We start from the raw sequence: 18745 nt of genomic DNA on the forward strand, positions 1-18745 counted from the left end.
GTCAGTAGAGGGCAGTGTACAGCAGAAACAAACCATAAACTGAACTATCGCTCTCTCTTTCTCTCTCTCTCTCTCTCACACACACACACACACAGAGAGTTCAGAAGGATGTTTTCAGCAGTGAGCAGGTCTTTGTTCTCTGTTCACCTGTGAATCTGTCACCTCTGATTGTTTTTGTTGTATTCTGTGAAAACTCCTAATAGAGTCACTCAGTATGAAGAATGGGCACAGTCACTAAAGTGAGTATTTATGCAGCACTTTTCACAAACAAGCACAAACTCCTTCACAATAAGAGACAACAATCAAATAAAAGGCATGCAGGAAAAAAACACTAATCTGTCTTAATTTCAAGTTAGTTTTAAAGCATAATTCAATCGGGTTTAAAAGTTAATTTTTGATAAATCAATCCTTGTTGATGTAATCCAGCTTTAGGTTTAAATAGACGATGGGTGGCTCTGACCTATGGTTGGATGCGGACCGGAGTTATCTATCATCCTCTTTAGCAAAAGTGCAATATCGCAGTCACATGACAGTGTTGGATGCTGTTGTGATCCACACTAGAGGAGGAGAGGAGCAGGAGGAGGAGGAGGAGGAGGAGGAGGAGTCTGCTGTGATCACTTCCTTCCAGATGAGGCAGGATGTGCAGGCTTCATCACAGGAGGATGCCGTTATCAGGCAGGCAGAGACTGTCTGGAGACATGCCACAGAGGGGTTCTGACCATGTGTAGTGTCATGTATCGTTACCTGTGACATGAGACAGCGCTCCTGCTTTACCAGACTCTGGTCTTGGTGTTTTCTCCTTTTGTCCTGTAATCGGACTGGCGTTTTTTCCTGCGGTTACATGTAGCCCAGGCATACAGAATGTGGTACAGAAGTTACTGTGAAGATGGATACGAAGCTAATAAATCAGGTGAGACGTCCGTAAGATAACCGGGTGGGGAGAGGAGATGAAGCCTAGGATGCGAGTGAAGCTAGCTGTTAAAAGGCCAGGAGCAGCTGCTCAGCAGCTAGCAGAGCAGCATAGGACGCTTCTGTATGCTAAGGCTGTACGGACACAGTGTCCCTGAGCACGGACAGGGTCTGTTAATGAGCTGTCCCTCGGCCTGAGCTGTGGTGCAGCGGTGTGTCAGCTCAGGACTGTTAGCGTCAAACTGAACACGGTGGCCAGAGCATCCACAGCGACAGGACCACTTCTTCTTCTATTGGTTTAATGCGGGTTGCTACTATAAGCTTTACGGTGCACACCGCCACCTACTGTGCAGGAGTATGTAGCGACTGAAATGACTGAAGGTGAGAATTAATTTAACCAAACGAGTTTATGATCAGCATAGTGATGTGTTTGAAATTAATATAAAATATAATATTTATTTATTTGTAATTACTGTATCTAAATACAGGCTTTGTAAAACCTGAAAATCACCATGTTAATATGAGTCATTCCATGTCAACTCGCACAGAATTCGACTTCATGTCATCGATTTTCTCAAATAACAATAAAAATGTAAAATTCTATATTAAATTCATGGAACCTTGCAGATTGTTTGTATGTGTGTAACTTGTCCTGAACATCCAAGAGACCTCAGGATAATTTGTAAAATCTATTCATTTAAATAGTTGTTACAGAATGGTTTAAGTAATCAAATTGATAAAATGAATATCTTTACTACTTTTTGCATCAAAATGTTGTTTCTTAGTATTATTTTAGTTCTGTCGCATCTAGAAAATATGTGGCCGTGCGTAGAAAAATGAGTGCCACAGCTTTTGCTCAGTATGTTTAGGTTCAGAGCTGAAACCCGCTTTTAAAGATATTTTTACTTACTTTATATCATCTGAAGGTGTATTTAAATTTTCTTTGAGACTTTTTTATGTGAAGAGTGTTAATATTTGTTGCATTTATTAATTCACAGTTTCCAACCTGTCTGTACTCATTTCTGACATCATCAACCCAGCCAAACTAAGAACTAAAACGCACTTTTCCATAAGTGAAGCCTTCTTTTAGCCTAATTAGCCTAAAGAATGAAATTAATACATGTTACAAATGATTCTTAGGGTTTCTTGTATGTTCAGGGCATATTTCAACCCAATCCAGTTAAAAATAAGCACTTGGTGAGGCTGAGAATTCACACCCAAAGAATCACAAAGATGATAACATTATACAGTGCCTGGCAAACAAAAAGGTCACACACTTAGCTTTGATTACGGCACGCATTTGCCGTGGCATCATTTTGACAAGCCTATGCAATGTCATAACATTTATTTCCATCCAGAGTTGCATTCATTGTTTGCCAAGATCTTGTATTGATGGGAGAGTCGGGCCGCTGCGTAGAGTCTTCTCCAGCACATGCCGAAGATTCTCAATGAGGTTAAGGTCTGGAATGACCCTTTAAATGTAATCAAATGTATTACACTTTTATATTGTGACCTACATCACAGAAAACTCATGGCAAAACAAAAGCTTCAATGACTAAGTTATAAACTATGTTTTTAATAACCTTTCCCTTTAGTCATTCATTTGGAGAGCAGGGTTTTGTTAACAAACTAGCGGAGGCAATAACTGAAAGAATTACGGTTGCCGGCTGTTGAAAAGCTCATACTAGACTGAATTGATGGCTTTGATTGAAGTTGCATCTGAAGGAGAATTCTAAGTGCTCTATCGTAGGCAACTGGACTTGTTTCAGCTTCTTGAAGACGTTTCACCTCTCATCCAAGAGGCTTCTTCAGTTCTGACTAACTGGAGGGGAGTTGCCAAAAAAAAGCCTGCAACTGCCCTCCAGTTAGTCAGAACTGGAGTTTTTTTGTACAGAAGAGAATCTTGCTGGCTTACATAAGGGTCAGTCAATTAAACATTAGTGAGCAGCCCATCTGATAATCTTGTGTTTTGCAACTGAATGACCTGTTTGACAGAAAGCCTTTTAAAAATTGTTTTTCAGGCTCCAAAAGTGTTGATTCTCCAGGATGGGTCTCTGGCCACGAATCAGCCTGGCAGTCCAACCCCCTTGGCTCTGGGAACAGTATCTCACGTGGGCACCGGTCCAGCTCAGTGTCTGACAGTTGTGACACTGGCATCGGCACTTACTGCTCCGACAGTGTGGAAGGTAGGGAGCCCTGGCTATTTATCCTGCATTGTTTATCATTTTTCAAAAAGGGAAACCAGCAGGACTTCATCAATTAAATGAAGATGAGAACAGGGGGACTGTTCAACCACCTTTTCCAACCTTTGTGTCACTACAATGTTGGTAGTATATGTAAATGAACAATGGTAAACTTCTCTCCACAGTGCTCTCCTGACCTGGTCAGAGCTAGGCAGTGGGCAATGGTGCAAAACACGATTCTTAACAAATAAGTTGGAGTGCACTGTTAGACAGCCAATGGCAAACCCCCTACTTAATACCAAACTGGCAAAAGGGACAAGAAACCTCACTGTACCTCAGGAAATGACTCCTGTGTGGAGCTGATCTGAGAGTTGAACACTGTAGTCACCCCATGTAGTTTAGAAATAACTTAATGTATTTTAAGGCAGTTGCATTGTTGTCATTCAATGTGATTCCACCAAAAACCATAATGCTTACCAGTATGCATGTGGTAATGCTGATGATGATGTCTGACATGATTCTTAAAAATTCCCATTGGTCTCTTTTGCCTGTATTTCTTCCTACAGAGGACTCCAGCTCCAGTACCACACCTTTGTCTTCCCAGCCACTGTCCCGGCATCACTTGGGCAGGGATGATGATGGCATCCCCATTGTCCATGTGATGCCATCCCCATCCTCCTCACCCTACACCAGTTTTAGAATGCCAGCCTCACCCAGCAGTACAAGTCGCTGGAGCAGGTCTTGCCAACTGCTCACACCAGCCACGTCTCCCCTGGGTGCACCAAGCTGTCTGGACATGAAGGATCATCAGCCCATCCGGAGATCGTCCTCTCTCACCAAGTTGTCATCTGGGGCTGATAAGAGCTTCAGTCGGACATCAGGCAGTCAGTACAACCCAGACGGTCAAGGCTCCCTGGACAGAAGTCTGCGATATGGGTATAGAAAGGAACCCCTTGGTTCAAACCTGGACCTGTATTTACCTTTATCTTCCTCCTTGCTCTGCTACAGCTTGCTGCAGCGCTCACCAGGTTCCGGCCCCTGCTACCGGTACAACCATGGTAGTAGATCCACTGGTTTGGAAACAGACCTGTCACCTTCCTCAGCTCTGTCCTCACCTGTAAAACACAACAGTTTGGACATGAACTACAATGCTTTACCAGATGCTCAACCAGCTCGGGGAGCTGGACAGGTTTATAGCCCCAGCTTACCCAAAAAAACAGACCTCCCTCTGGGTCATCAGACTGATAGAGGCTCCCCAATCCAGACTGCAATTCGCACCCAGATGTGGCTGACTGAGCAGATGGAGTACAGGCCCAAAGTAGAGTGTGGAATTAAACTTGATCAGATCAACACGTCTGCTGCAACAGAGGGTTGTGGTGCAGATAGGCTGTCGCCATGGCAACAGGGACATCAGCAGAAACCAGGGCTTAACCAGGTAAGAGGAGTATTATAATAATTATGTAAGAAAAGGTATTTCCCAAAAATTCCATGTTTACCATGCAGTTCACCTGAATTGAACAGTGATGAATGAACAAGGCTAGGCACAGCTGTTGACTGCTCCTCAACATTAATAGCTGAGGTCAAATTTCATACATTTGTCTGACAACAGAAAACAGATGTTAGAAAAACAGCATCCCAAATCAAAGAGATACAGATTCACACAGGACTAAAAAGTAGTGCATGACCTCTGTATTACAAAATATGGTGGTAATTTGCAGTGTAATTTACTTTACAAATTACAGACTTATAAGATTTGCACAGGAGTAAGACCACAGACGTCCTCCGCAAATATTACAAGTTACCTTAGTTCCCCAGTTAAAACTACTTCCCTGCGTTTAGGGCTTTAGTACCATATTACAAACAAACGGGGTTATTGCAACCAAAATCAATCGATAGAACTCAAGAGGGACTAGCATAGTTTTTTTTTAACTTGAATGTTGGGACTAAAGCTAAACTTAAAGCCACTGAGGGGCTACATAGACAGTTTAAGCCCTCAACGTAGCATTGCTTACATTAGTGTTTTACTTTAGTGTCAAGTGAAAATAACAGTCCAACTTCTTCATCTTGTGTTTTTGATGGAATATTTATCGCTTACCGTTAATTGTCTCTAATGAGGTACTCCGATGAGTTTGTCTGAGTCTAATAGCAGAAAATTGCAGGTCATTCAGGGTTAAAATTCCTGAAGATGTGCCTGAAGTTAAGTTTACTGATTGGTTTCATTTGGCTTCGTTGGTAAGTATAATTGGATATCATCTGCATAACAGTGAACATTTAGAGGGTCTGCCATTCATAACATTTCAGGCCTGTACAATTAATGTATATTACTCACTCATTTCTAAATGTGCGATATCTTGTTGATTCATATATGTGATATTTGGACCTTTTTGAATCTGTTGACCCCCTTATAACATTCTGTGTTAATAATTAAATATGCATTTAAGATAAATGAAAGTTTGGTAAGTTAGAGGGACAGAGGGTAGGAGTGACATGTCGCATCTCACACTGTCAAGACTGATGAAATTCAGCACCCCCTCTTAACCTCTGGACACAACTCAGAACACCATCGAGGCCCCTGCCTGGATCTTGGCTGCAGTATGTTTTGTGCACAGAACATCAAGAAGCTTGTTGAATGTCCCAACACCACAATGCTTGATGAACCAGAGGTTTCACTGTGTCATTATGCTGTCTATGAGGTCATATCGCTGGTCGAGTGATTAACAATAGTCTGTATAATAACTTTTATTAACGTCATATTAACATTCATTATGAGCTAATTTAATGAGTCTACACAGGATGTGAATCCTACATTATGCACTGTATGTGTTCAATTGTGTATGTTTGTGTGTGTTTCCAGATGCTGATGGGGACCTCACTTTCAGTCAACACTCTGGTGAAGGTTAAAGAGGGGCTGCTTGGACAGAGAGAACTGGAAATAGATAGGTACTGCAGGACACACTCAAAAACACTTGCCCTGACACTTCCTCCAGCTATATTGTGCACTACCTGAACAATCACTTTCCACTCACTTTGTTTTTTGTAAATATCTTATTTTTTTCTTTTTCTTTTCTGTGAATGTCCCCGCTGTGGGATAAATAAAGCCTATCTAATCTAATCTAATCTAATCTAATCTAACATAACATATCTCTGTGCTGGTCAACACTGAACTTGTGCATTTTATTGATGGCAATTTAAATGCACAGAGATACCATGACGAGATCCTCAGGCTTGTTGTCGTGCCGTTCATACGCCGCTATCACCTAATGATGCAGAATCACATTACACTGCCCCATGTTGCAAGAATCTGTGCACACTTCATGGCCGTAAACATCCCAGTTGTTGCATGGTCTGCATATTCACCAGACATGTCACCCATTGATTGGGATGCTCTGGTGCTTTGGACCCTGAGCTCTAATCATTTCAACTACTTCCTTCTGTTGAACAGGAAAATGTTTGAACCCGTTAATGCATACGGCTATATTTTTACGCGCTTTGCTGCGTTCTGCGGGCCCTCGTGTTTGCCTTTGCTGCTTTGACTAGTTCATTCTACTGTCATTAACATGTAAAGCTGTTGTATAATGCTATCAACAAAGACAAAAAAGAGCTTTGTGATTAAACTGTAGATGACAGATGACATGTTTCTAAGCAGGAGGGATTCTGTGTTTCAGACAAAAACAGCAGATTTTGCAGCTCCATGCCCGGATCAGAGAGAATGAGCTCAGAGCACAGCAGGTTCTGCAGAGCCAGAGAGGATGGCTTGACGACCCCCACATTCTAAATACCAAGGTGACAACTTGCCACGTCTATGTCATAAGTGAGCATCCAATTCATAATTTGATCATAGCTTCAAATATTTATGAGTTCTGGTTGTCCAACAGGAATCAGCGAATAAAACGCCAAGCAAACACCCATCTGATGAAGAACTTGGCAGGAAGCTAGCAGTGGCTGAACTGGAAGTACTCCAGTTGAATGAGTTCTTCAAACAAACCACACAAAAATATGCAGAAGACATCAGAAAACTGGAGGAAAAGGTACAGCAAATTACCAAGACAGAATTCACAATCGTTAATACAAAGAAAGTGTAGAAAATACGGTGAGCAGAGTAACTATTGCATGTGATTCTTAAAATAACGTCAAGAACACAAATACAGGCCACTTGTACCATTTGAACAGAAATCAATCAAGATTTTATAAATTAGTTATTTTTTGTACCTAACATGATAACTGATGTGAACTGATTAATGTATGGGTGGTTTATTTTATAACCGTGCTTTTTTATAATGTGTAAATGAGTTAAATGCATTCAGCATTTTAATATGAAAGCAAGTTATGTGAGGTGTTTTTTGTCAACAGATAAAGACACGGGATCGCTACATCAGCAGTCTGAAAAAGAAGTGTCAGAGAGAGAGTGAACAGAACCAAGAGAAACAGCAACGCATAGAGACCCTGGAGAAATACCTTTCAGACCTACCGACGCTGGACGAGGTACAGGCCCAGTCCTGGCAGGTACACACATATGTAAACCTATACGCACAGAGTCTATTTTAGACAGGACCCGCTGCCTCAATTTGCACAGAGCAGATCGAGTCAGACAGAAGAAGCACAAAAATCAAGGAAAAATGAAATAAGTACAATCTGAGAAAGTCAACAACATCAGGCAGGCATGACGCTCCGCTTCTTAAAACATTCCCAGTGGGATATGAAGTTGCGTGGAGGACGGAACATAACAGCGGTGCACGCACCGCACACAAGGGTGTTGCAGGGAAATAAGAGTGTAGTCACAGTCTGCACTGGCAAGTGTATGTCGCTGTGTCATTATGGATGCAGATGGAGGAACATTAGATCTCACAGCCTCTGCTGATGAATGTCTGTAGAGTTTGTACTGAAGAGTGGCTGTAGCTGTGGCCTGCGTGGGAGCAGGAAGTGGGAGCACATCAGAGGTCCTGCCATTTCTGCTGTCTCTGTCCTCGTCCCAGCTGAGTGCTTGTTGAAAAAACAAAAACAAATGGGCAACCTAAACACAAGCCCGGAATGTTGAACTCAGACTGCTCACTTACTTTCTCCACTTGCACAATGTAGTGTGACCTATATCTGCTTTACGAACCCATATATTAGTTATATTATCTCACTGCTTTTTCATTCATAACTTAATTAAAATAGTTCACTTTTCACAGTTCACTTTGTATGTTGTATGTATGTTGTTAATAGTTTACCAAATTTTTTTGTATACAGGGTTTTAAGCATATTTGTTCATTTGATGTTTTCAACTGGCGAGGTTAGCCTGTCAGCTAGCCTAGCTGGCCTCCTAAAAAGCTCTGCATATACACATAATAGTACAACCAGCCATCCAGCTCTCTGATTTGTGGTTTCAATCCATTATCCAGCAATGAAGTCGGAGTTTAACTGCTCGCTTTCACAAGACAGCTCTTTAAAGCACCAAGTGTAAAAAGCTAGCTAGGTTATCGATCTGTACAATATAAGTCTATAGTTATCTCTGCACTTTTTCATCCGTAACTCAGTTAAAATACTTTTTTTAAATAAATGCAAGTCTGGATGGAAATTAATGTTGTGACATTGCATAAGCTTATCCATGCGATGCCACGGCGAATATGTGCCGTAATCAAAGCTAAAGGCGGTCCAACAAAATATTAGTGTGTGACTTTTTTTAAGGCTGGGCAACAGGAAGGCTAGGCTAGCTGACAGGCTAAACTTGCTGGTTAAAACTATCTTAATGATCAAAAATGATAACAACACTATGTACGGGTTAAGCTGGCAATGGAGGGATAAGGATGTGCAGTACATAAGGTGGATATACGTCACATTGTGCAAGTGGAGACTGCCTCACCTCACCAAAAATATCACTTCTTCCCCATGCTAACAACACTCGTCTTCTTTGGAAAGTGGTTCCTCCTCCTCTTGTCACAAACACGAGTTGACTGCACTAACAGGCACTTACCCAGTGCACCTACCACAACTGCAAACAACAACACAACCCAACTTTATACACAAAAAAGCAGCTCTCTCTCTCTCTCTCTCTTTCTCTCTCACACACACATATATACACACTTTTTTATTTATATTTTGATCATGTGTTTGTTGCTTTCATTGGTTGGTTTCTTTTTTTACATGTGTGATCGCTTGTATAGATCTGGTAAAGACTGTTGGGCCACTATATTTGTTTGAGTAATGTGTGTAAGTTTGAAGATCATGCATTGTTTGCAATGCTGAATTAGTTAATAAATATCTTTTGCACATCAATGGTAATACACTTGCATGGTGTTTGTGCACTGTTTGGACAAAGCGGTGTTCAGTTCTAGTGACCACACTGTGTACCATTGTGTGTGCTCAGCAGGAGGAGGTACAGCAGAAAGCCAAGGATCTGGAGATAACAGTATCTCGGTTACAGAAGAGCCTCGAGGACGGATGTGTTGTGATGAAGGAGAAAAACATCAAGATTGAGATACAGGCCAAGAGAGAGAAGGAGTTGATCGCATCTGTACACAGGTACATAATCAACTAATGCCTGCCATGACACACAGCTGCTGTTAGCTTGTTTTAAGGTGTATTCATAAAGTAAACCATCCCCGTGTGTTATTCATCCTACTTTGACTGCTGGAGTGCTGCTCAAACAGCCAGTGTACAATGTGTAGAGATGCATGGTTTGGCTAGATAGCAATGTACATGCCAACCATGTCCTGCACCGTGCACCTAAGCTGTGTTAGTGTGATAGCTGGGACTGATCTCTGTTATTTGTGGCTTCCCTCCTCAATCTCATCATAAAGCCTAAACATTTTTTTGCTGAAATTGAAACATTTTTAACTCACAAGGTTGCATCTTCACCTTAATTTGTGCCACCCAGAGTGAATAGGTGTCCTCTGGTGTCTTTGCTTTAACTGAGTATTTAGTTGGGCTGCCTCTTAATGTTGCTTTGCATTCAGTTTGAAAACACAAACAAACAAAATGTCCTAACCAGGACCATAGCTACCATTTTTTCTGATATCTTATATTTGGTAAGTTGGAGAGGTGATGCATAAATTTATACTATTAGACTTCAAAATGTTCTCAATGGATGAGTGGGGGTGGAGGTAGGGGCCATGACCTCAGTAGTTCTATAATCCAGGCTACGGTTCTGGGCATGACTGCTGCTAATATGGTCGTACGTCTTGCTCTGTGTTAAGTACCTCTCGTGTGTGTCTCTCTCTTTTTGACTATATGTCTCATCTTGGTAAAGCCTGCAGAAGAAGGTGCAGAAGTGTTTGGATGATGGGGTGAGGTCACCAATGCAAGACCTGAAGCAGCTTGAGGTGGAAAACGCTACACTTCTGGAGCAGCAAGACCACAGCAGCAGGGTAGCATCCTAAACATACACAAGCACAAATGCATGCACACAAATACTCAGATAAAGTCAAAAATCCATTAACATGTTACCTCTGTTTTCCACCAGCTGATTGAGCATCAAAGAGAACAGATTGAGAGACTGACCTCGCAACTAACGGTACGGTAATGAGCATTTCCACACACTAAGGAAGGTTCTCCACCGTGGGGTCATATTCTTGAAAATCGAATAAGAAAGAGTGCTTTATTCAATTTGCATAGCCAGACCACAGCATCGCCACTGTGTCAGTGGGTAGATCTGCCGAAAACAAAGGTTGTGAACCTTAGATCCATACGCACAGGCAGAGCCCTCTACTGGACTCCATGGGTACAGCTCTCCTCTAGTCACATGCTTATATTCTCTCACAGAAAATTTGCGTGTGCGTGGCTGGCCTATCAGGGCTTGGCTACCGTAGATGTGTCTCATCTGACAACCCCTTCAACGGTGTAGGAGTGGCAGGTTGTGTGCCATACTTTTGTTCTATCGCACACAGAGCTCCATATTGCAATCAAGCAAAGTGACTAATAGCTGGAAAGCAATCAGCCACTTCAGTAGACTCCTATGTAATGAGACCTAGTCTACTCAAAAGTATGCCAACCCTTAATAATGACCTAGCAACACACACACCACACACACATAGGAATCGGCTTTACATGTCGAGAGGAAAGCGAGAGAGACGGGAAAGAGCTAATAATTGGAGTGCAGCGAGGAGGAGAAACTACCGTGGAGAGACGCAGTACTCGCCTTTCTATCACTTGGTGGCTGGTGAACGAACTCAGGCTCAATCACCTTCCTCTGGTCCTTGTATCAGATAGTAATGTGCCTTATTGTGCACTCACGTGGCAGCAAGCTAACACTTAGATCCACACAGTGGAAAAGCTCAAATCAGCTTGTGATAAGCACAAAGAAAAGCAAACAGCAATCACAATGTTTTACAGTGTAAAACAGCAGCAAATCAGACTTGTCAGTCTACAACACTCACAATAAATGCAGCTTTAAAGCATACAATACATGCTATCAATGACAGTGATAGATAGTATCTACCCAGACAATAACAAAAGCCTCACTTGGAATCGCACTGGTGGATATTAGCGCGTGCCTGTCTGCCTAGTTAATCCTGCTTGTTTCCTCGGCGTGTATGAATGTCGTTGCCGCTGTAGTGTCCTATAAGCAGAACTGCAGAGTGGTCAGGTGCACTTTTAACTAATGGGAGAAGCGAGTTTTGAATCTGAGAAATGTAACAACCAGGGGCCAAACATGTAAAACTGTAGAAATCTGTGTCCACACAAAACAGGAAGCGTGCATACACAGTCCTTTAGTCAGATTTTTAAAACCCCACGTACTTCTGGTCCCCAGGGTCATTTCATACATCTCAATCATCCTGAAATTTTACGTCTGACCAACCCCACAATTTACTATGAATGGTTCCAAACACACCCCCAGTTACCGGTTTGCTTATAAAGGGCCAGAAGAAGATGTGTAATTTTACGGGCCGTGAACTTGAAGTAATGATTGATCAAACTGAGAGATAGTGTTATTTGGAGGCTTACTGAAATTTCCCTCTTGATGGAGAAAATAATCATTTCCGACCTCACACACCTGCTGTATATTCTTCCTCTAAAGAATAAATTAGGCTTACCTCTGGCATTTTGTGCTTTGTTAGGCCAACAGTACAAGACTGCAAAAAAAAAGTGGCCTTCTTTATCGACTACAGTCTTACCCACGAGAAAAGGAAGAAAGCCTTGACACTGCACCCAGAGCCTTCCCCCAGGTATCAGTGTTGGAAGTCTTAAGTGTCTCTCAATGTCTTTCTGTCTGTCATGCTGCATTATTAGCTGCAGATTGATGTGTCAAGAGTTCCTACAGGCAGTCAAAGTCTATTTTTTAGACCAGACCCATTTCCACCCACACAAAAACACAAGAACTTTCCACTTACTGAAGGGAATAAGCACCCCATACACTGACATACACAGACTCTTAGTTGTGCGAACAACTCCTCTGAAATTATAAACCCCCTCCCTGTCACAAAACAGTCTTTGAATGTTGCCCAGAAGTAAAGTATTTCTTGCTTTAAACATGATTATTGCAGTTTTAAATTTGACCAGTTCTATACATTTGAATGCATGTGACTTTAAAAACAGTTTGTCTGTTTCCTATACCCCACATTATGCACCATCCTGATTGCTCTCTTTTGAAGTATGCATAATGCTTGTAAGTGTTGCCCCAAGCTTCCACACAGTAATTTAGATATGGTGATACAAGTGAAGAACAGAAGGCGCAGTGATTTTTGGTCCAGTATGTGTTTTGTTTTGCCCAGAACTGCAATGCTCTTTGCCAGCTTTGTTCTAACATAACTGATCTGAGTTTTCCAGCAGATTTTGTGGTCTAAAATCACACCCAGAAATCATTTTTCATATACTCCACATTAATATTATCAATCATCATCTGTACTTATCTGTTTATGCTAAACCACTGTTTCAATTAAACTTTGTGTTGACCTCCTCCAAAAGCTGCTGCAGATTTCCCCCAGAACAAAGAATATTGGTGTCATCTGCAAATAAAACAAATTTGACTTTTCTGGACACCATACATATATCATTTATGTACAAAATAAACAATTTTGGACTCTACTACCGACCCCTGTGGGACCCCAACAGTTATGTCTAGGCATGTTGATATGTAATCATCTATTTGTACTGCTGCGTGTTTCCCGTATAGCTTTTCACCCAATACAGCACAACTATATAAATCTATAAAAACTCCTACTACAAACTTCCTATTGTCAATACAACTAGTAATTTCTTCTGTTAACTCCATTAATGCCATTGATGTCGATCTATTTGCTCTAAAACTGTAATGACTGTCCGGTATTGACCAATCGGTAAGAAAATGTTAGCCTTATTCATAGAGTAGAATAGAATTCAGACAATAATTACGTAAGATAATGTGGAGCATGGCCACAGGCGAGGAGCGGCACTTAAAACCGGGTTATGAATGGTGGTGTCTGCCTTTCTCTCTTCACCTCTGCTCTCTGTGACACAAGGTTTGCATGAGGGTAGGGCTGAGCTCTCCACACACTAATGGGGCATTCAGACTAAACACAAGGCAAATTATCTGCCTGTCTAGATTACATACAATGTCAATGAGAAGACGCAAGTAGACTCAAAATTCACATCATTCACACATTTGCCTAAGTTGAAAATATTGAACTACAGTGAAGATTCTGCGTGACGCTGTGTAAGTATGAACAGTGGGTTTTGACCCTAAAGTTATACCTTCAAAACAAATGCAGTGCTAGGGTCTGTGCGTCTGTTCCCAGGATAGAAAATGTCTGATTTTGGGGGAGAACATGAATCCCTAACCCCTGAATCATTAATTCATCCACTGATATAGAAATTAAACTCGGGGTCAGTGTTGATCAATGTTATAAATGAGATATGAAAGCATTAAACATGCATTTTAGATGAATGACATGTATCCACTTTGAAATTACATCATGGAAAGTGACCGTTAAATTGTATATAGCTTATGTGCATACAACTTAATTGTTGCTTCCGAAGTTATTGTAAAAAACGTTGTGATTATATTTTACTTGTTTGAAATAGTAATTGTATTCCACTTAGTTTTTTTAATTGGTTTGAATGTTGTTTTGTTGTTGTTTTTAAATAAGGTTCATTAATTAATACAGAAAACCACTGTTATAACCCTGAGGGTCTGGTTTTCTGCTGTGTGAGAGAGATTGCATGTTAAGAAGAGAGAAAGTTACTGGAAACTAAAATATGTGCCTTTGTTTCCCCTTGAGAAGCAGCGGCAGGCGGATGAAGGGCTGTTGCATCCTCTATCCCATGTGGAGATACCAGAAGTGGGCCAGCTGCTGAAAGAGATGTCCCTGTGTCTGCTGGACCTCCAGGCTCTCTGCAGCATCCTGGCTCAGAGAGCGCAGGGGAAAGAGCCCAACCTGTCTTTGCTTCTGGGCATGAAATGTATGTGGATAACACACACACACACACACACACACACACGCACACGCACACGCACACGCACACACACACACACACATGCGCGCGCAGATACATTCTTTATGCAAGGCTTTGGATGTAGGTAACATTCCTGTTTAAGTAACATATTAACAGCACAATGAGTGAGGAGTTTAATGATTTAATTTGATTTCCCTGTGACGTACATGTTTCACATGAATATCAAAACTCAACTGTGAACTAAATTAACTAATAACAAACCTAATATTTCACGTCAGATATTACAAATAGGTGGCTACAGTCAATTTAAAGTAATGTAATTTAACATTTTTACTATAAACTAACAGAGTCAGAATCATGTTGAATTTGAATCATTACCTCCACCAAGGAGGTTGTGTTTTCACTGTGTCTGTATGTTGGTTGGTTTGTAAGCAGGATTTCACAAAAACTACTGGACAATTACCCAAGAAACTTGGATGGACAGTGGGTTTCAGTAACTATCCCAAATTCTGTACCTAGGTAGGTAGGTTAGTAGGTGTAACCAGGCTAGCGGTTTCCCCCTACCTCCAGTCTTTATGATAAGCTAGGCTAACCACGACCTGACTCCAGCTCTACACTCAACAACACATAGTGCTGTCAATATTCTACTAAACCAAAAGTTAGCCTGCAGTAACCAAGGCAATAATTTCACATATTTGATTTAGCATTCCTGAATGTATGAAGTGACAGTCTGGCTCATTATACTTTATCTTGTGATAACTGTTTCTACTGTGCTGTGTCTGTCCAGCGTTGAGTGTTTCAGTGGAGGAGACTGACTGCAGACTGATGGTGCAAGAAGAACTGAGGTTCAAGCTGCTCGAGGTCAGCGAGCTGAGGAGAGACATCGATAAGCTGAGGAAAAGCATCTCAGACTGCTATGCTCAATGTATGGGTGACAGCTGTGTCTCCCAGTGACACCCAGTACCGTCCAGCTTTGATGGCACTATTGTAACTACAGGTGTGTTTTCTAGCTAATTTACTCATCAACACTTCAAAGATCAACACATGAAGAATGACAAGAGTCACAACAAAAGGTTATAAGGTCAATAATGATGCTGACTTTTCCCAGGGAAGTGTTTTGTGTCACTGTGGCTTGTAGATGATGGACAATGTTAATGTTTCAAGTAGCCCAACAATGTTGTTCAGCCTATCCTCATATGGAGTTGCTGGTTCTTACATTCGATGGGATTGCACCAGAGATTGCCCCGAGGGTGCATGTCACACTTCTAGATGTTAAAGGTACATTGTGTAATATATCGAGACTTTAGCGGCATCTAGCGGTGAGGTTGTAGATTGCAACACTCCCTCGCTCACCCCTCTCTTTCCGAAGACGTTGGAGAAGCTCCAGAAGCTACGGTGGCCCTCAGGGACAAGAAACCCATTTTCTAAATATGGACTCGTTCACAACAGCGTCAAGTATTTGTACTAATTCAAGTGATAAGGTAAAGATGTGTTTAGTTATTAAGTCCATAAAATTATAGTTTATAACAAAAAAAAAAAGCATTAGAATCCTACAAAGAAATGATGGAGCACTGTGAAAAATATCCACAGGATGTATTAAGTGGATGATGAGCGGACTTCTCCTCAGTTTATCTGTCTCACTAAGTCTGTGTCTTTGGCTCACAGCTCTAATGTTAGTTATTGCTCCATGTGTCATCTAGGTTTTGTACCATTAGCAGCAGGGGTATATATGTACTATGGTCAGTTGTAATCTTTAACGTCACTCTGACCTGTCGAACAGCAAGCAGGACACTTCACAATCAGTCTGCAAACATTTCTCTGTCATCAGAGATTTTCATCTGGGAAAGCCAGCTCCAGTGTTTATTCTTGTTTTATGCTGTCGCTTGTCCCGATCTCGTTGAGAGTCCTGGAGTTTTCGTTTCTTCGATTCATCGATTCACGCTCCTGTGACTTTTCTTGTACAAAATAAGTATGATCATCCATCCTTTATCAGATTGTGGTTTTAAACTTCTCCTAATACAAATCGTTTAGCAGGAAACAGCAGCCGTACGCTCTTCTTCTTCTTCTTCTTCTTCCAACCAGTGCATTTTGGGCGGCTGCCCACTAAATTTAAAAACGTGAAAGGCCCTCACTAGTGCCAGGTTTGTCTGTTGTGGGCTACTGTAGAGACATGGCAGTGCACTATGGCTCATTCTAAGATAATGAAAACACAATGACTCTTATTTTCAGGTGATTATAAACTAATTAAAACATACTCATGAATATTATATTGTATTTCTGCCAAGTCTGTTCTGATAGATGCCACTACATATTACACACTGTACCTTTAAGATAACTGTGAGAAATTAATTCAAATGTCTCACAATAATAGCAATATCGGCTGCCGTTGTGCTGTCACGGTATCTTTTTTGTCATTTCTCACTTTTTAAATGCTTATTGTTTCCAATGACCCCTAAGTAAAGTGAATGCATACAGTATACAATACATCAAGTTCACTATCGAGCTTGAGTTATCTGAAACTAACAAGAATTTTTTTTGTCTGCATGATTTGACAGGTTTGTGGTATTTACGTGCTCTAATGAAGTATGACAACCAAAATCCAATGGTTGGTGTGTTCAGTCCAGCTGTTGAAGATTTAACAAGCCACTGGATGGCTTCTTTCTCTGTATATAAAAAATATCCTCTGTTTGATCCTTTGACTCTTTTTTACTACTTTACTTCAAATTCTATGAATGCCAAAGTTATGACTATATACAGTGATGTTTCTAAATAATGTTTTTTTATATATATTCAGCTTTGATCTTATTTGTTCAGATGGCAAATAAAATTATTTTTCTAAAGAAATAATATGATTTCTTACAATCTGGTGTCAGAATACTTGCAGTATTTTGTGTGCACATTACGAAATAATGTCAGTCAACAACAAAGAGCTGGCATCCAGAAAAATCAATATGCTTGTTGCATGCCCACAGAAGAGCAAAGGTTACCTGCATCAGAACACACAATGGACAAAATCAAACAAACTGAGAAGTTACTCAGATTAGTTTGACAGCAAACCACTGAAAACAGTCAGCAGGACAGAACAGAACATAAGAAAAAGAGTTTGTATTTTTGAACCAGACATGAGGAAAGCAGCTCGCATGGAGAAGAAAGAAGAGGAAGATTCAAAGTAAAAGAGAAGAAAGCTTAAGCAGGTGATAAATCTGTCATATCTCCTTGGAGAAGGGAATACACCTCTCTGGAACTAAACTAAATGGACTTCTCCAGTCTACTGACCGCTCAAAGCGCTGCACAACACTTGACTTGTCACATACACCCATTTACACACTGATGGCAGAGGCTACCATGCAAGGTTCCAACCTGCTCATCAGGACCGGTTTGGGGTTCAGTGCCTTGCTCAAGGACGCACTGATGTGCAGCTGGGGGAATCAGACCAGCAACCTTCCAATTACTGGATAACGCGCTTTACCTCCTGAGCTACAGCTGCCCTCAGTGAGGATGATGAGGAAGAAAAATGGTTCAAAGATGAAACCAAAGGGAAGGAATGTGATTAGAAAATATTAGTTGGATTAAAACTGGCAGTAAATGGATGAGAGGAAACTGATGACGTTCATGTCGGTACATTTCCCTTCCAAAATATGACTTCAAATACAGAAGTTTCCTCCTTTCTCTCCTCTCTTTCTCTGTATCTAACACTTCCTGTTTGACTAAGACTTTATCATCCCAAAAGGAAATTGCCTCTCGCTCCCCCTTCTATCTCTCAGTTGAATTTAATGAGCTTTAACAGCATGAAAAGACAGCACTTCTATTACAAAAGCAGACAATTAACAATGATAACAGTAAAAACCACATAAGTTATAAATAACTAATAATGACAACAGTTAAAATAATAATTATACTTTAATTATACTAAGTCAAATATAACAATCAACAAGCAAGCAAACAAACAACACCAAAGGCCAGTATCTAAGTATCTGTAGGTACACATAAAGATGTTACTAAGAAATGAGCTAATGGCTGACACTGACCAAGAATTACACACATATAGTGGGAACTTCCTCGCTCCTCGAGCCTCGCTTGAACCGGAGGTCCTGTCCACCATCTTGCATGCTGTCCCAACGCTCTTATTTGTGCTTCAGGGAGCGAGGAGTGCTCTCTGGCTTCATCCAGATCTCCACCCTCTGGACTTGAGGACTGAGCGCTCACAGACATCAGTCACGTATACTGTTATGTGTTTACTGTCAACATGTCTAGTCTGCGAGGCTGTGAGACCGCAAGGCAAACATGAGCCACTGATATACAGG

At 41.1% G+C, this 18745-nt stretch overlaps 1 protein-coding gene across 1 annotated transcript; it reads left to right on the forward strand.

The window, feature by feature from the left end:
- The first annotated feature begins 611 nt into the window (after nucleotides 1–611).
- Nucleotides 612–17279, forward strand: cep85l (centrosomal protein 85L). The gene is made up of 13 exons (XM_084378112.1): nucleotides 612–910; nucleotides 2931–3095; nucleotides 3659–4527; nucleotides 5947–6032; nucleotides 6758–6875; nucleotides 6968–7120; nucleotides 7443–7595; nucleotides 9439–9593; nucleotides 10321–10438; nucleotides 10534–10584; nucleotides 12128–12235; nucleotides 14270–14447; nucleotides 15229–17279. The coding sequence occupies exons 1-13, from the start codon at nucleotides 862–864 to the stop codon at nucleotides 15393–15395; spliced, it is 2370 nt and encodes a 789-aa protein (XP_084234238.1). The 5' UTR covers nucleotides 612–861; the 3' UTR covers nucleotides 15396–17279.
- Nucleotides 17280–18745: the final 1466 nt, after the last annotated feature.

The sequence above is a fragment of the Pagrus pagrus genome, assembly GCF_965226575.1.
Source record: "Pagrus pagrus genome assembly, chromosome: 16".
NCBI classification, from domain to species: domain Eukaryota; kingdom Metazoa; phylum Chordata; class Actinopteri; order Spariformes; family Sparidae; genus Pagrus; species Pagrus pagrus.

Coding starts and splice junctions, on each gene's coding strand:
- cep85l (XM_084378112.1), top strand. CDS start 862: ATGTGGTACAGAAGTTACTGTGAAGATGGATACGAAGCTAATAAATCA. Junction 6,033..6,757: donor AGAGAACTGGAAATAGATAG/GTACTGCAGGAC, acceptor TCTGTGTTTCAG/ACAAAAACAGCAGATTTTGC. Junction 10,585..12,127: donor GACTGACCTCGCAACTAACG/GTACGGTAATGA, acceptor GTGCTTTGTTAG/GCCAACAGTACAAGACTGCA.